Here is a 17,503-nt window from a genome sequence, read left to right as displayed (position 1 = left end):
GAGAGTGGCCTGAGCTCCTGTTTGGCCTGCAGAGCAAGGGAATGGTGAGGCTGGAAGTGAGGCAATGGGCTGTGAAAGGGAGCAGGGCTGGGGCCATACCCTGTGCTCAGAAAACTGCTGAAGTAGTGCTCAGCTACTCCAATCTGCTGGGCTTCTTTGCCTTTTTCACCACAAGGCTTTGGACACGCACCAAGGGAGCATTGGGCTGCAGAAGTCTTGGGCCATATGGCAGTAAGAGAGGTTGTGTCTGTGCTGTTCAGGTGCCCTTAGCCAGGAGAGCTCCTTGTGTGTCCGTGCTGTGGCTGGCACAGCCTGGGTGTGCCCCCACTGTCCCCTGGCTGTGCCAATAGGGTCACCTTTGATCTTTTATATGCAGTAGCTTTTTCCCCCCTCAGTGGAGCAGTTGCCATGCAGTCTCCAATTTACATGAATGTTAAACAGAATGACACAAAAATGGTGTTGCTGTAACAAAACCTATTAATAGCTTTGCAGAGAGGCACTGACGCATCTGAATTAAAGCTGGGGAGAATAATCATCTTTGCAGACTAAGTTTTCCCAAGATGAGCAGTGACTTTAAGTACTCAAAGATGCTTTCAAAGGGCGGTGATTTTCCAAATAGTTTCTTGAAATCAGGCTTGCTTGAGACATCCCAGCTTGGGCTGACACAAGCTGAGGCAAATGTCTCGAGTCACTGTTGGAAATTTCAGCTGAATGGCTGTGCTCAGAGCACTGCTGAGCAGTATCACAGGATACCTTCTGTTTTCCTTGATAAATATTTGGTTTATTTAACAACTGTTACTTCCAAACACAAAACATTTTCAGCACATTGCTGGAACAGAGCTCTGGCAGTGAGAGGTGGGTATGGATGGAAGTGGTGCTGCCAGGGTTTCTGGTGGCAGTGCTGCACCCCAGGGATTTCCATGTGTTTGACTGCTGGCCTGGCTGCCCAGGCATCTCCCTTTCTGGATCTCTGCCAAACTGGGCTGCAGTTTATTGGTTTAACACCTGGCAGCGTGGCCCTGGCACAGCAGGATGTGGTGAGTGGTACCTTCAGACCTTGCTGCTCCAAGTGCCCTGGGCAGGAGCTGCTGTTACCTGACTTGCCATGCTGAGCCTGGATCTGAGCTGCAGCTGGTGACAAGGAGAGCTAAGGACCTTCATTTTGGGCCATTCAGATTGCACCGGCTTAAAAATGCCTGCCACAGATATTTTAAAAGTTATATCCTCTTCTTTCAGGTCTGAGTGTGATTCCCCCAAGTTAAGAGTATTAAGATCAGTTTGTTGTTCATAGCATGCTGGATAGAGGCTTGCAGATGCTCCATGACAAAAATGTAATTGCCAAGAATGTTGCTTTAGTTCAATATGTAATCAGAGCAAGCTCATAGTCTCTGCTGGTCGCCTTGGTAGAGCTTTGGTATCTGTATTTCCTTTTTTTTTTGCAAATGTACAATCCCCATATTATCCCATAATCTCCTTAATGGAATATGTACATATTTGGAATACATGCTTACCAGAACTGTCTCTGTCATATGAAGTTTGCCTAAACTCTGTGTTTTAAAACAATTATTTCAGAAAGGGAAGCAGAGGCTGTTATTGGTAGAGCACAGGATATTTTTGCCTTGTGTTTTCATTAAGATGTCAAGTTTATTATGATTCCCTACACGTGTGGATAAAAGCCAGCAAGATCAGAAGGAAAACTGGCACTGACTGGGCCTCAGATTTCAGAGCTGCACTGCAGGATGCTGGTTTATGTGAGACAAGGCCATTCACCTTTCTGAGACAAATCTTTCCCAAAGAGTGTTCTTTGGCCTAATGAAAAGCATCATACTGGATTTTCCTGTGGACTCCATCAGGCTTTTTGGTTATTACTGGTAGTTCACCATCTCTGTGTAGGAGTGGGGAATTCATGGCAAAAGCTTGCACAGGGCATAATGGACAAACTCAGCAAAAGAGATGGAAAGAGATGTGCTCTCAATCCTCCTGTGCTTTGCCTCTGTTTCTCTAGGGTTGCCTTGTGATTTCCCTTGGGGTTTTTTGGTTTGTTGGTTTTTTTAAGCCACCTCACTGGTATTGGTTTTATTTTAAGACTGGTCAAAGATGAGATACATAATTCACTTCAGACAGCTCAATGTAATTGGTCTCATCTGTCAAGTGTTTTCAGTCAGGCAAGGTATGGATGTATCTTCTAAAAGGAGAGCACAGAAAATATGATCTGTACTCAGCTTTTCATTATTTCTTACAGGACACAGGTATATCAGTCAAGCTGCAGCTAAAATTGATGTGGATTTTGATTATGATGGACCTCTGATGAAGACAGAAGTTCCTGGACCACGATCTAGAGTAAGTTTCCAGTATAGTAACTTGGTTTTTTTATCTTTAGCTGTGTCTAACTTGCTAGGAAACAGATTCATTTCAAACCTTAAATCTGGTATGAATAAATATAATTCCATAAGTCTACACCCACTTTTATCAGGAGGCTGAGAATGAACAGCCTCCTGTTCATGAATAAAATGCCCCTCTGAGAGGCAGATTTGAATCTCAACTGCCAAGTTCCCATATAATAATAATAATTCCCATAGAATAATTTAAAGCAAAAGAGCATCATTTTAATAAAACATCTGATCAGGCTTGGTCACTTGTGCTCCTGCTGAAATAAAAGCTTTTCATTATGTGAAATAATGCTTTGGTTTTGAAATGAAGCAAGAGTTTGTATTTGCTGGATGTTGTTTTACTCTGGCAGAGTAAAACATTTGTAAAGCATTTGTGCATGTGGTGGGTTTTGGTTTTTGTGAGTTTTTTTGTAGTTTTTAATAAAAAGGAGTTGTCTTTCTAGAACCAATGTACCAGTATCCCTTCTGTGTGACTCTGGCTTCTCTTATTTTCTGATTTCTCTCTTGTTTTCTCAGTTCAGTTGGTCAATATAGAAGAGGCAGCTTTCCCTTTTTGGAGATTTACAGTTAAACTGTGTTTGCAGCCCGTTTAGCTCTGCATGCCACAGGTCATAGTTTTGACTGTAATATTTGCAAGATGCACCATGAAAGTTCCTGTGGCAGGTAGAGTTGCCTGGTAAGCACACAGGACTACAAAGTTTGCATAAGACTTATGGGATCATAAAAAAGAAATAAACATTCTCCATCAGTATTTGCTAATTACACACCTGAGACTGTGACATTTGTTTTTGTGCAGGAACTAATGAAGAAACTGAATGGCATTCAGGTAATTTGTCACGTTTTCTGTGTTTTGGGGGGTGTTAACACTTTGATTTGAGAACTTGTTTTAAAATCCTGGTTTGTATGTTTTTGTCACAAAGAAAGGTGAAGCACATTCCAGGTTTCCACACTGACTACATTATGTGTGGTTTATACATGCATTTGAATAAAATCTTTTGTAGTATATTTTGAATACTGCAGGATCATTTTGCTAGCATCAGGGATTTTTCTTTCAACATATGTGTTTTAAACTATGTGTGTCTACAGAAAAACTTCAGAGTTGTTACAGAGTGGCCAATGAAAGCAAGGTATATTATGGCTGAAGTTTAAAAGTATGTCAGCCTAAGTACATATTGCCTTCCTAAGATGAGCAATTTCTCCATGTCTGTGCTTCATTTCTGTTGCCATTTTAACAGTCATTATAAAAATAGCTGTACAGTTATTCCCATGCCGTGGATACTATGTGCCTTTTTATCCTAGCATTAGATATTTTTATCAGATTTGGCAGTATAACCATTAGTTGCACCTTCCTACGTACTACCACTTTTGAAAGCACTAATTGGTTTTTTTCCTGCAGAATGCAGAAGCTGTGCACTTCTTTTGCAATTATGAAGAGAGCCGAGGGAATTACCTCGTAGATGTAGATGGCAATCGTATGTTGGATCTCTACTCTCAGATTTCTTCCATCCCAATAGGTAGGAGGCAGTTGTTCCAAAATGTTTTGTTTTGTCCTCAACCTGTTTTGTTTTGTCCTGTAATTTTCTTATCTCAAGCACTACCAGAGAAATTGGTTGATTAATTTTGAAAAACAGAAGTGATATAATGAACACCTTGTTGTGATCAGGGACAGCTCACTGCTGTGTAATGTAGTGGTGGGTTTGGGTAGCTGGAGGAACTATAAATTCTATACCTAAAGCTCTCTCAAAGTGCATAGTGGTGCCAGGAAGAAGCTCTAGTATTAATCTCAATTTGAATGAGTAAGTTCAGGTTGTCTTTGTTGGCTTGGATCTGTGACTTTGTGATTCTGTAGCAATATGTTATTGTTTTAAACATTATTAAGCATAATGTGGACATTTTAACGTGAAATTATATGTTTTAGTTAACATTTCTATCTCAAAATAAGTGGGGAAAAAAAAATGGAGTGAGCCATGTGGACTGCAGCAGGATGAAACAAGCCCAGCCCTGAGCTGTGGTGCTGACTGAAAGCAAAGGTGGCAGCTCATTTGTTTGGGGGAGCAGGCACAGGGCCTGGCAAGTGCCTGGCAGAGTCAGCTGATTGCTTTGTGAAGCCTTGCAAGCAAGAAACAAGGCAGAAATGTGAGCCCCAACTGCAAGGCATGCAGGTTTCAGTAGGAGTTCACTTCAGTCCAGTTTGTTTGCTCCTCATCCATGGTTCCTCTCAGCTGCTTAAAAATACATTTCTGCAGAAGTGCTGGGGTAATTTAAAAGGTAGATCTTGTGCTATGTATAGAAACTGTGATGACTCAAAATCATCCCTACAGGCCTCCTTTCCTGGGAAACAGAATTTGATGATGTTCAGGTTGTTACCAAACTTCTGGCATCTAAGACCTTGTGTCTGCTGTGGGTGTTCACTTACCCCAGCCTTCTTTGCAGCCAAAGTTGTTGCTGTCCTGTAGCAGTCAGTCAGTGAAATCATTCCAGAACCCTGCAATGTCTGCAGCTTGCTTGCCCTAACACAAGTTCTCAGTGCTTTGTATCTTTCAGGCTGCACTGGGATAATTTGGCCTCTGCTCATGAGGAAACAGGGGTGAGACACAGGAGCACAATGCTTGGGTGCCAGTGAGCTTGGATTTTAGGTTTCTAGTGAAGGAGATGCATTTACATGGCTTCCCATTCTTCACACAAGAAATTGATTTGGAGAAACAAATCTCAGTCGTGTAGTCAAATGCACACTCCACAGTATGAGAGTCAGTGCATACTCCAAAAGCATGAAATTGTACAGACGGTGCACTGAGGCTTTCTGACCTTCTGGTGCTGGGTGGTGCAAGCACACCTCTTTTAATGCAGTTTTGTGTATAAAATATTGAAATATTAAGGAGGAGATATTTTCCTAATGGGCAGAAATGGGCAGGGGCTCTGCAGTTTAATTTCTCTGGTTGGTTGAAACTGGTGAATAGGACAAGACTCCAGTGCTGTGACTGACCTCCTAAGCCATGTAGTTCCTCCTTCTCATGTGGCAATGCCCTCCCAAGGACAAGCTGGGTTTTATCCTAGGGAACACATTCCTCAGTCCCAAAGGAGCTACAGTGCAGTGCTTCTTGCACCTTCTCAGATAATGGCTCTGGGAGTGCAGCAACAAAAGAGTAAATGGAAATTTCATACTTAGGGGCTGACCTCAGCCTAACACACAACATTAATTTATATGCTTCAGTTGTACTGAATGACAAGATTATCTGAAGCTGCCCAGGTTACTAATAATGTCCCTCTTGGTGGCAGAGGTAGGGCCTGGATTGGGAGAGCAAAACAAGATCACAAGGTGCTTGTTAGTCATCTGTGCTTATCTCTCTGCAAGTAAATCCAATAAAACCTTTCATGAGTCTGTCAGGACTCCCCAAGATTTAATAATGATCTGTTACACTAGAATATATTTATCAGCAGAGGTTGAGAAGTAATAAGTGCCTGTGTGGAGAGATAAGAAATAAAGTATAAAAACCTCTAGGCTAAGATGCTCTAGGCTGTCTCTTGCTGAAAAACAAAAGTTGAAATAGTTTTTTACCGCACTTTATGGGCAGTTGTAGCACAGCTGTCCTTTCATCCTGCATCTATTCTGGCTAATAGAGTTAGAAACCCCATGGAGCCAAATGCAAGAAGGATGTTATTGACATCCTTTGTTTGCCAGCAAACATCCTGGAATAGCAAATGAAACAATGTGTTTTTCAGTGCTGGGAAGGTCTGTTTTGTTTGGGGAGATGCAGAGAGGTGTAGTTTGATATTACTGACAGCGGCCTGCTGCTCAGTTCAAAGGATTCTTTGGGCTTTCTCCATCTCATTATTTTAGCAGCTCTAGTTGTTTTTCCTTTTGCAGACAGGCACATTCATGAGCCTGGAGGACATGTACGTTCCTGTCACACTGATCCAGACACCCAGCAAGAGAGATGGAGCAGGTGCCCTTCCTCAGAGCCAGCTCTGGGAGCAGATTTGTAACACTGCAAACCCCTGTGCTGCTCATGGCACTGCAAGGAGTTAGTGCCTGTCTGCCATGCCAGCCTGGAGCTCTTTGACTTGTCCACCACAGTTATAGAACGGTTATTCAAGCATTTACTTCTTCCTGGTGTTAGTTGCTGCCTGTGAGCCCACAAGGCAGCTCAGCTCCTGTCACACAGCCCCTGTCACAGCAGCTGGGCTTGCAGGGTCCTCTCCTCCTTCCCTGGGGCCCCTCTCAGGAGGCACAAGGATGAGGGAGTGCTAGGAGAACACCAGACCCTTGGCCTGAAGTGAAGAGAATGGGAGAGAGGTTCAGTGTGGGTGCAAAAGGGTAAATCAGGGGTAAATCAGAGGTTTGTGGTATGTAGAGAATGGTATCTCTGATATAAAGTCATCCACTTATGGGAACACCAGCAACAGTTCTTACAGGCAACACCAGAGCTGATCCTTGAGCTTCCTGAGCAATAGGAGCTGTGCTTTGGAGATTTCTAAAACACTTGATTTGCTCTCAAAGGGGCTCTCAGTGGCAGCCCCAGGTGCAGTTCCCAAGGACACAGCTCTCAATGTGTCATTCCCTCTTCCCATGACAGCTGATGCCATGCAGATTTAGTTGTTCTGTGTCCCAAATAGACAGTATTATTATCTTCATAATAATTTTAACAGATTTATCAGCATGACATGCTGCTAAAACAATATGGATATTCTTTTGTTTTCAGCTAATATATTCAAAACTGAATTTATAATTGTTTTGTTAACACAGTCTCCTAATGCTCCATTGCTCAAACGGGATAATCAGGGCTGTTGTCATTCCACTGGAATGGGGATTCAGAAGCACAATAAGCTTTTGTAACAAAATTACCATTGTCTGACTTCTTGAGCAGTAGGGAAGATGAGGTTTCCAACTGTTTGTACAAGGAAATTTAAAAGATAATGTTAATCTCTGGTGTTGGTATTTCATACATTAGAGATCAGGCTTAAAATGAAATTTCTGGCCTCCTTCAAAGATTATTTTTCTTAACAGCAGATAAATTGGTTTTGCCTGTAAGCAAGCAAGTTATCCTTTAGACTATCAATGGGTATAAATTAAGCACCTTCATTGTGTTCAAACTGCAGCTATCTTAGTTTCTTAGTAAGAAGGATAAACTCTTGCCTCTTTTTCCAAGTAAAATTTTGTCACAGTAAGGAAATGAGTGTGCCACAGCTCCCAACAGCAGTGCTGTGCTTTGCCCTGCACCCAGACAGGCTGCTGAGGGACAAAGAGCCCAGAGGTTTGTCCTACTTCAAAAGAAGTCCCATTATTAGTAGTTAAAAATATACAAGTTACACATAAACAGTCAAGCATGAAGTTATGGTTATTCTCTAGATTATGCTTTGCATTACTTCATTGAAACCAGATAAAAAGAACTGCTTTCTTTCTTTGTTCTTTTTAATTAGGTTACAGCCATCCCTCTCTGATAAAGCTTTTACAGCAGCCCCAGAACCTGGTAAGTGAATTAGAACATGAAGGACGTGAAGGAGTTCTCTCTCTCCTTGTTGTGGGCTTTCTCTTTTTTCCTTAGACTGATAGTGAATGCTAATGATTGCACTTAATGTATGATGGGATCTGCTTGCTTTACTTCTCACTAGATGAAAAGAGCTCTGTGGTGTTTAAGAAACACCAAAACCTCTGGGAAGTTTTACAACATGTAAACATTTGGGTGATGCAAGCACTTGATATATTTGCAGTGACATTTAAATCCTAGTTCAAACTTACTGTCTCAAATTAACCATTTTAATAATGTTTTCTGAAGATTCATTTGAGCCTGAAAGCAAGCCCAAAACCTTGAGAGAGAATATAATATCTTGGACATGGTGCCCTACATCTGGAATGCTGTGGGAAGTTTAGGGGTTTTTTTGAAGTCGGGGATAGTGTCTGATTCTCATCTCCTAAGTGCACTCCAGCAGGGCAAAGAAATGCAGATATTTGAATTCCCTGAGCTGATTTCCTTTATGGAGTACTCATGTCTTCAGGTGAGAAATTCTGCCTTTCCCAGGACTAAAATACCTCAAGTTAAAAAAAAAAAAAAACCAAAACCAAACCAATAAAAAACAAATTTAAAAAAACTCCAAAAACAAAACAAAAACCCAAACAAACAAACAAAAAACCCTAGGACTAGAAATGGTGAAGTTATCAAAGGCAGATCTCGATATTTTGGAAGGTCTAATATTTATGAATATTATTAACTCTTTATTAACTTTATTAACTGCTTTATTAACTTAATCATCTTTATTAACTCATAAAGGTGATTTCTGAGAATAATATCTTCACTATATTGCAGCAGTAGGCAAAGCCAGATTTAAAAAACGAACAAACAAAAACCCCCAAACCAATTAAAAAATCAAAAAGCCCATTTGCTGGTGGCAGTTGCTGATTTCCCCTGGTGAAGGGCAGGTGGCACTGAAGGAACTCCTCCAAACTCCTCCACACAAGTGGCACAACTTCCCTTAGTGTTAGCAAAGGGGTTGGTGTTTTCCTGGAGGGAGTTTTCATGTGATTTGTCTGTAATGCTCCACGTGCCCTCTCTACAGCCAGCTATAAACACAGAATGTGCATCTGTTTATTTGAGCCCACAGCAGCTTGATGTCAATGTGCTATTTTTCTCAGTTCTGGGTATCTCATTAACTACAAAAGAAAAATACTCTTTTCTGCTTAATGGCAAATGTTGTCAATTGACTGTGACAACCCATAATCAAATTCACAACAAATTTGGGCTCTTCTCTTTTCTACTTGATATGAAAATTTACTTCTGAACTGAGATAAAAAGTCAAGTACGATTTCTCATAGCTACTAAACAAAAGCTTTGTGTTAGCCTGTCATTAACATCCTTGCTTAGGTTTTCTTTTAAGCTTGAGTCTGTTGAAACAGTGTTTTGGAAGTAAAACACATAAACAATTTACAAAGTCCAAGCACATCCAGTGTTCTGTCTTGTGTGATACTTGGTTTTCCCCAGGAATCCTGATGAAATATCCTTGCAGGTGCAGTGTGACCACTTACACCCCTTGGAATGAATATTTGTGCTGAGGAGGAGGACTGAAAGATGCTGATAAATGTGCAAACTTGAGCTGCACTGAAAATATGAGTGTTTGTGGGGAGACTATGTGTCCCCTCTGGAGACCCATTGAGGCTTAACTTTAATTTCAGTCATTAGTTGTTCAACAAGAAAAACAACAAACAAAAGATAAGGGCAAATAAAGCTGCTTGGCAGTTGGCAAATTTATTGAGCTTGTCCTTCTCTGAGAAAATTTAATTTAAAATAAAGAGTAGCATGGTATGAATCAAATAAGATTACCCACAAAGACCAAGAGCAGCAATGAATCAATTTTAATCCATGACACAATTTAAATTAATTGCATAAATGTGACATTCATCTCCATTAGTGGACTGAGGAGGCTGAGGGGCTTTTTCCAGAGCTGCTCCTTAGAAACCCCTGTGTGGGCTGCAGGCTGCTGTTCCCTGACACCAAAATTACCTTTCCCAAAGGTAGAAATCCTGATGTGGCCAGTTCACAGCACCACTGACGTTGGAAGGGACCTCAGGTGGTGTCTTGTTCAACCTCCTGCTCCAAGATGGGTGGCTGTGAGATGGGACCAGGGTGCTCAAGGTTTTATCTGGGACCTTGAAGACCTCCAAAAGAGCAGCCTGTTTCACTGCTTCACTGCAAAACCTGCAAAACCTTTTCCCTATACCCAAATCAGTACTTCTCAGGCTCTGATTCATGCCCACAGCTTCTCATCTTCCACCGGAGAGCCTGGAGCCTGGCTCCACCTTGCCAGGGTTCCAAAGTGGTTTGTCTTAAGCTCAGTAAGGATGAAAATGCTGCTATCCTAACTGAATTTAGGTACTCAAACTGAAAGCAAGTCATAAAGATTTTAAAGCATATTTCCTGTGTATAAGGAGAATGGAGATTGAGCAGCTAAAATGTCAATATTGAAGAGGAAATGTCAGTGTGAGTTAGCATGCATCTTTCCTAAGGTGTCCTGCAAGAATATAGTAAGGATTGGACAGAAAAACATATGCTAAGGCAGGAATAGTAATCCCTAGCTTAAAACTACTTGTGCCATGATACAGATTTCTGCCTGGTATTTATGATTAGAGTAAATTGGAACTGCTTTGATATCAATGTATTTTCCATGTGATAGTAAGACCTAACAATTCCTCTTCCTTTGTCTTTTTAGAGCACTTTTATCAACAGACCTGCCCTAGGGATTTTACCTCCAGAGAACTTTACAGAAAAACTGGAGGAGTCTTTGCTATCAGTAAGTTTGAGATACATGTGGATTGATCACTGTTATTATCTCCACTGTTATTATCATTTTGCACTATTCTTGTGCTCAGTATTTCAAGAGTAATTTTCTGTCTTTGCTGACAGGTGGCTCCTAAGGGTTTGTCACAGGTGATGACCATGTCTTGTGGATCCTGCTCTAATGAAAATGCCTTTAAAGCAATATTCATGTGGTACAGAGTAAGTAAAACATTAAGGTATTTTTGTAGGTTTAGATGTAGAAATGAGTACTTACTCATAATCAGAATTGTTATTGCAAAACAAAGTGAGGCTTGGAGGTTGTCTTGCTCATGATGTTGTTTATGTTCAATCTAGTGTAAAATCTTTATTAAAACCTCTTTGTCTAAGCTTTTACTTTATAGTGACACAACTTTAGAAGTTATGAAGTAAAGGAAATAAATAAATTTTTGATTGTAGTTAGCATGTGAAAGCCATAGTCAGGCTTGAATTCAGTCTTGAATACCAGCATTCCTGGTTTGTGGTTCAGCCATAAATGCCTTGGTTACAACTACAGGAACACTAATGTTGCATTGTTTGGGTTTTTTGCAGAACAAGGAGAGGGGCCATAATAATGTCACAAAAGAAGAACTGGAATCCTGCATGATTAACCAGGTAGCATTTGTTCTTTACCACACCTACAATGTACCACTGGTTTGGGCTTGGAAGGGAAGATTGGGAGGAAAAGTTTGGTTTGCTACATGTGAAGTGGAATCTGGGCTTTGTACATTTAGGAAATGGTGAAATACAGACTCCCAACAAAGATCAGGGAGGCATCAGGAATGCATGGGGGTGCAGCACAGGGGAGCCCCAGCCTCTGTGAGCACCCAGGCCACCCCCAGGCACAGCCACCCCATAAACTTATGCTCCTACTTGTGTCCAAAGGGGAAACTGTGCTGAAGGCTCAGCCTTGCCTGAGCTCAGCTGTGCCACAGCATCCACACCAAGGATTCACCCATGTTCACCCCGGGGTTTGGGACCTGGGGCAGGGCTGGGGTCACCAGTGTGTGTGCTGAAGGGGGGAGGCTGTAACAATCGGTGGTGCCTGATGGAAGAGGGGCTCAGGGGGCAGTGGGGGGGATGTTTTTCCCTGGCTGACCCCACTGTGTGCTCTGCTTGCAGCCCCCTGGCTGCCCTGACTACGCCATGCTCTCCTTCATGGGCGGCTTCCACGGCAGGACCCTGGGTAAGTGTCCCTTGTCCCCCTCAGCTCACTGTGCTTGTCTTTACACACACAGCACCACTGGAGAAGCTGGAAGTTCATTTAAGGTTTGCCTTGGAAGCCCCACCAGCACTGGAATGGTTGAGTGACAGTAGGAATTGATTTTGTGGTTTTTAAAAAGTTCTTTTCAGACAGGCTCTTATTTTCATTCTGAATGTGCAGTTTCTTGTCTGTACTCATGAAAATCTAACTCCTGGGCTAAAATCAGCACAAACATGCTGTCACTCACTTTTACTGGTTTATATCAGCTCAGTCCTTGTTCTAAGCAGGTTACCTGAGGGTGCTGTAACTATGAGCATTGTTTCTTTGGAAGGGTGAAACCCACCTTGTCTGAGCAACCTGTTCAGACTGACAGAGGTTCTCCTGCTCTTCTGGAATACAGTGCTTGTGGAATCTGATGCTTAAGATCTAGAGCAATCCATTTAAGGCTGACTAAATCCAATTACCCAGTATTTCAGAATACAGTAAAAACACAGAGCAGTTAAGAGAATTCTACAATCAGGCCATTTCATCTCTTGGTGGCTTTTTTCTTGTATTGATCCTAGATGGGTATTATTTTAATTTTTCCCTCTCTGGGCTTAGGTTGCTTAGCTACAACTCACTCTAAAGCAATTCACAAACTGGACATTCCCTCACTGGACTGGCCTATTGCTCCATTTCCAAGGCTAAAGTATCCCCTGGAAGACTTTGTGAAAGAGAATCAACAGGAAGAAGCCCGTTGTTTAGAGGAGGTAAAAAATTCCCTGGCAGCTTTCTGTTTTTTTTGATTTGAAATAATGAATAGTGTTGGTAGGATTAGTGCTTTTCACTAAAAGAATGTTTTCAGGGTTTGGAACAGCCTGTGATTGGAGCAGCATTCACTGTTGTTTACAGTCAGACCTTTCTCCCTGCCAGCTCACTGGGAATTCAGGGCTGCAAGAGTGACACCAAAGTGAAATTTCACCCTCAGAACTTGGTTGTATCACAGTGAACTCACCTGCCAGCTCTTGCCAAAGGGCCCTGGGCTGAGAGAGAGCACAGTGTGGGTAACTGTGGATAACCCTCTCTGCAGAGAGCACCTCTATGAGTATTTCAGCCTTTCCAGCTTCTCCATGGCAGCTTCTGGCATAAAGCTCTGATTGTTCAGGGGTGGACCTGTGAGTCCACTTAGCCAGACCTGCCTCACTTCAGAGAGCACAGCACATGCCCTCCCTGGGCTGCCCCAGGGTAGCTTTGCTGGGAGAAGTGCAATGCTGGATGCCATTATTTTACAAACAAACAAACAAACAAACCAAAAAGCCAACATTTCTTAGCAGGTCTGTGCTGGGCTTACTGCCCCCCTTTGGAAACCATTGCTTTGCACAGCCTGCAGGGGCTGTGGCCCTGAGGGCTGTGAGAGAGATCTGAAGTGGGTGACTGGAAAAAGTGAATTTTCCAGATTGCCTTTTCTAATGCATGAGCAGAGTTTTGGTTTCTGACACAAAATCTATCCCATATCACTTAGGTGGAATGACAGCAGTGGCACAGTGAGCTGCAGTGGTGCTCAGCACACTGCCAGCTGAACCTGGCTAGAGCTTTCACAGCACTGCAGATAAATGTGCAGCTAGTTACAGTGTGATTAGGACATGGTTTAAACCATTCAGAACAAGAAGGCAGTGGTAAATGCTGGAGGAATCACTTGTTAATCCTTTGTGCCACCTTTATAGCCAGGAATGTCCATGCAAAGTTGAAGTTCTGATGAGATTTAATCCAGCTGGGAGGAAATGTACTAATGTTCTGGAAGGAGGATGTACATTCACAAGTGTTTGATTTGCAGGTGGAAGACCTGATTGTAAAGTACAGGAAAAAGAAGAAGATTGTGGCTGGAATCATTGTGGAACCAATACAGTCAGAGGGTGGGGACAATCATGCTTCAGATGACTTCTTCAGAAAGCTAAGAGATATTGCCAGAAAGGTAATACAACATTTCTCTGGGCACTCAGGGGTAGCTAAAACATGCACCCACACATTGTGGGTGTCTGCAGAGGCTTTGCCCTGCCCCAGGCTCTTGGAGGGTCTCACAGGCCTCCTTAGCAGCAGTCAGGGGAGGTATGTACCACATAGCAGCAATCCCTGCTCTCTGTCATTTGATTCACACTAATGCTTTCCTCAGTCCAATAAATAATCTTCTAATTTTAAACTGAGAGAGAAATTACTCTGATTCATTAGCTATGAATTCTGCAGGTGTGTTCTTTAAATGATCATGCTAGTTGGTTGAGGAGGTTCAGTTTCTGAAGAAACAGGTTGTGAAAAGTATAAATTTTTAATTACATTGTTTTAATTGCAAAAAAAAAAAAACCAACCTGAAACTCAGCTTGAGACCAGCCATAGTGCTGATGTTCCAATAAAACAATGAAAAGGACAGATGTCTTGATATTTGGAATGTAAACTTAACCTATTTAGAAGCTATGACCCTCAGTAATACTCCATGCTTTTTTTCACCCTGAAAACATCTGTGTGCTGAAGAGATGCTGCCAAAAGTACTTACCCACTGTTTTTAAATACAGAATTATGATATAGCTTGCTGTCCCTGTCACAAAGTTTGGACAAAATAGTCCTTCACATAAAAACCCCACATTGCCAGCTCACCAGTAGCTTTTTCAGCAGAATTGTCTGAAAAGGCAGCTTTCCATGCCCCCCAGAAATGACCAGCTCATGCTGCTGGTACTGCCTCTGTGCCACATAATGCCCAACTCTGACTGGGCACAGAGACTTCATATTTCCAACAAACAAAGCCCCTAGAAATGACACTCTGCTTCCCTCAAGGGCTTTGAAAATGCCACCAATGCCACCTCTGCTCCTCCCAGATGTTTTCAGGTATCCTCTAGAAATGCCTAAGACATTATGAAAACATGGACTTGATGAGTATGGGTAGAAAACAAGTTTCTAGTGCCTTCCTGGAAAAAGCTGAATTTTTAATTAAGAAATCTGACACACGAGTGGCATTGGTGGAGGGGTTGAGGTGGGGAGTGAAGGGAGAGGAAGGAGGGGTGCAGCCTGTGATTCCTTGTATTGATGTGCTCACTAAGGGAGGTGTTCCTGGTTTGGGAAGGGGGGCTCACACTCCCTGCTCCTCTCGTGTGTCTCTGCAGCATGGCTGTGCTTTCCTGGTGGACGAGGTGCAGACAGGATGTGGCAGCACAGGAAAATTCTGGGCACACGAGCACTGGGGCCTGGATGACCCAGCTGATGTGGTCACATTCAGTAAGAAGATGATGACAGGAGGATTTTTCCACAAAGAGGAGTTCAGGCCAAATGCTGTAAGATTTTTGATGAAACTTGGACTCTGTGCTAGTTGGTGAGCCCCTGAGGAGTGACTGTCACATCCATGGAAGGGACAAGGTTTCCCCCAGCAGTGCAGGTTCAGCTGGATGGGGCTGCTGTTTGCTCATACAACAGTTACCACCACCTCTTCACTTTTATTCCAGTTGTTGTCAGTCACCAAGGTCATAAAGCTGGTGGGGGGGAGGGGAGAACTGGGTTAAGCCTAATGGACTAAACCTTCAGTACAAAATCCAACCACAAACTGACACCTTCTCCTGCAGGGCAACTTGGGAATTTCAGAGCTTGTATGGTCAGCGTTTCAGATTCTGTCAACAAAATTTCTTCTTTGCACTAATGACATTTTAGATGTAATAAATGAAAAGTCAAATTAAGGGGAAGAACATAAAGCTTGATGTAAAGTCTGTATAGATGATGCTGATTTCCTGTCATCTGTAGCTGTGTTCCAGTGAGACAGAGTAGCAAGGCAGAGTGCACTAATGAGAAGCATGAAGTGATCACTCTCTGTTTCAGCTCAGCAGTGGGATTTTCCTTTACAACATAAAAAAGGGGGGTTGATGAGATTAGTGCATGCCTTTTCATACACCATGTTTACACTGCCAGTGTGATGCCTTGCTTTTCTTAATTTATAGTGATTTGCCTGTTAACATGTTCCACAACTCTTTTCCCACTCTTTCCCAAGCCCTACCGGATTTTTAACACCTGGCTTGGAGATCCATCCAAGAACCTTATGCTTGCTGAAGTCATTAAGGTTATTAAAACAGAAGACCTTCTGAACAATGCAACCCACGCTGGGAAAGCACTGCTGACTGGGCTGCTGGATTTGCAGGTAAACATCTGGAAGGATTGTGGATAAGGAGAAATTGGTGCTGAAGTGGGATCTGACCTCATCCAGTTTAAACATTTGGGTTGAGGACCTAGAGCTGGGGTCTAGACCATAATATTCACAGGCCTGAATAACTGTGTCCCATTTGGAATTGAAGTTAGCTCTCTTTTACTGACTTAAAAATGCTGGGTTTGTATAGTTTAATCCAATATAAAGGGTGATCCCCAAAATATCTGAAGGTATGTACTGCAGCTAATTAAATTACTTTGGTAGAAGTAATGTAAGCAGCTGGTATTTCCTTGTCCTAAAGTTTTTTCAAAGGAAGGTCCTTTCATATTTTGTTCCAATTCTGCTGGGCTGTTGAAATAAGAAAATTCTATCTTTCCTTCCCTTGTTTAAGGGAAAATCCTTACAGCTTCTACTGTGGAGCTCCACAGACAGGCATTTAGAGATAGGCTTGCAGGTGTTCACCTCCCAAAGGCATTTTGCACAGAATAATCCCAAACACAGTCCCTGTTCTCTCCACACCTTTAACACATAGCAGACAGGAGAACAGAAAACACCATAATCTCATACTTTGGAGGGCCAGAATACAACTCGTCCTATCCAAGAGATTGCTCTTCCAAAAGATGAGGGCTGTGACTGAGAATAAGTGATGCAGATACTACTGGCAAGTGTCTCAGTGCAGGGTAAGAGTGAGCTCATTTCCAGCCCCAGTGCAGATGGTTTCTGCTCAGGTTTTCCTGGAGTCCACTGTAGATGTAAATAAGGTGTGTTATGTTCATTCCAAAGAACATTTTACTTGACCCAGCTCATGGGTCAGACTCACTCTCCCTCCTTGCTTTGTGTGGGGCTCTGCAGGCTGAGCAGAGCACCATGTGAGCCGTGCTCCACTCCAGCAGAGCGAGGAGGCAGCAGGGTTTCCACCTGGCAGAGCCAGCCCTGCCACCAGGTGCCCTCCCTCTGTTGCAGCACCTGCCATGTGCTTGTCTCTCCTCCCTCTGCAGGCTCGTTACCCCCATCTCATCAGCAGAGTGAGAGGAAGAGGAACATTCTGTTCGTTTGACACTCCAAATGATGCAACTAGAAACAAGTTAATTACAATAGCCAGAAACAAAGGTAAGAAATTGTGTGTGTGGATGAGCTTCACGTGTAACATTCACATGTGAAGGTAATGCTTCACATTTTCCTTTTCATATCCTGCATGAGTATTTCAGTATCAGAGGACAGTAGTGAAATGACAAAGTTGAATTTAGGCTTTTCTGGAAATACTTGTTGTCAGAGCCCTCAGAGCAGTCTGTTGCATGCTGTGTACATTTACCAGCCTCTGCAGGTCTTATGTTACTGGAAGAGATCTGTGTAGGGGATGAGATTTTGTGACATCAGGCTTAGAGTCCTCTGCAGTGGCTTTAGGTGCCCATGGACATGGCTTACTTATAAAAACAGGAAAGTTAGATGAAAG

General features: G+C 42.6%; 1 protein-coding gene across 2 annotated transcripts in view; it reads left to right on the top strand.

Moving 5' to 3' along the window:
* ABAT (4-aminobutyrate aminotransferase) overlaps window positions 1–17,503 on the top strand; it is a 41,438-nt gene that overhangs the window by 20,834 nt on the left and 3,101 nt on the right. For both annotated transcript variants that reach the window (XM_030957957.1, XM_030957956.1), the window contains exons 3-15: window positions 2,243–2,340; window positions 3,187–3,216; window positions 3,787–3,904; window positions 7,809–7,858; window positions 10,590–10,670; window positions 10,784–10,876; window positions 11,246–11,308; window positions 11,816–11,879; window positions 12,498–12,646; window positions 13,711–13,848; window positions 15,026–15,193; window positions 15,898–16,044; window positions 17,049–17,160. In XM_030957957.1, coding sequence (XP_030813817.1) covers window positions 2,243–2,340; window positions 3,187–3,216; window positions 3,787–3,904; window positions 7,809–7,858; window positions 10,590–10,670; window positions 10,784–10,876; window positions 11,246–11,308; window positions 11,816–11,879; window positions 12,498–12,646; window positions 13,711–13,848; window positions 15,026–15,193; window positions 15,898–16,044; window positions 17,049–17,160 — 1,311 coding nt within the window. The remainder of the gene's footprint in view (window positions 1–2,242; window positions 2,341–3,186; window positions 3,217–3,786; window positions 3,905–7,808; window positions 7,859–10,589; window positions 10,671–10,783; window positions 10,877–11,245; window positions 11,309–11,815; window positions 11,880–12,497; window positions 12,647–13,710; window positions 13,849–15,025; window positions 15,194–15,897; window positions 16,045–17,048; window positions 17,161–17,503) is intronic.

Source organism: Camarhynchus parvulus, chromosome 14 (assembly GCF_901933205.1).
Source record: "Camarhynchus parvulus chromosome 14, STF_HiC, whole genome shotgun sequence".
NCBI lineage: Eukaryota > Metazoa > Chordata > Aves > Passeriformes > Thraupidae > Camarhynchus > Camarhynchus parvulus.
This window is presented reverse-complemented; position numbering and strand designations above follow the sequence as displayed.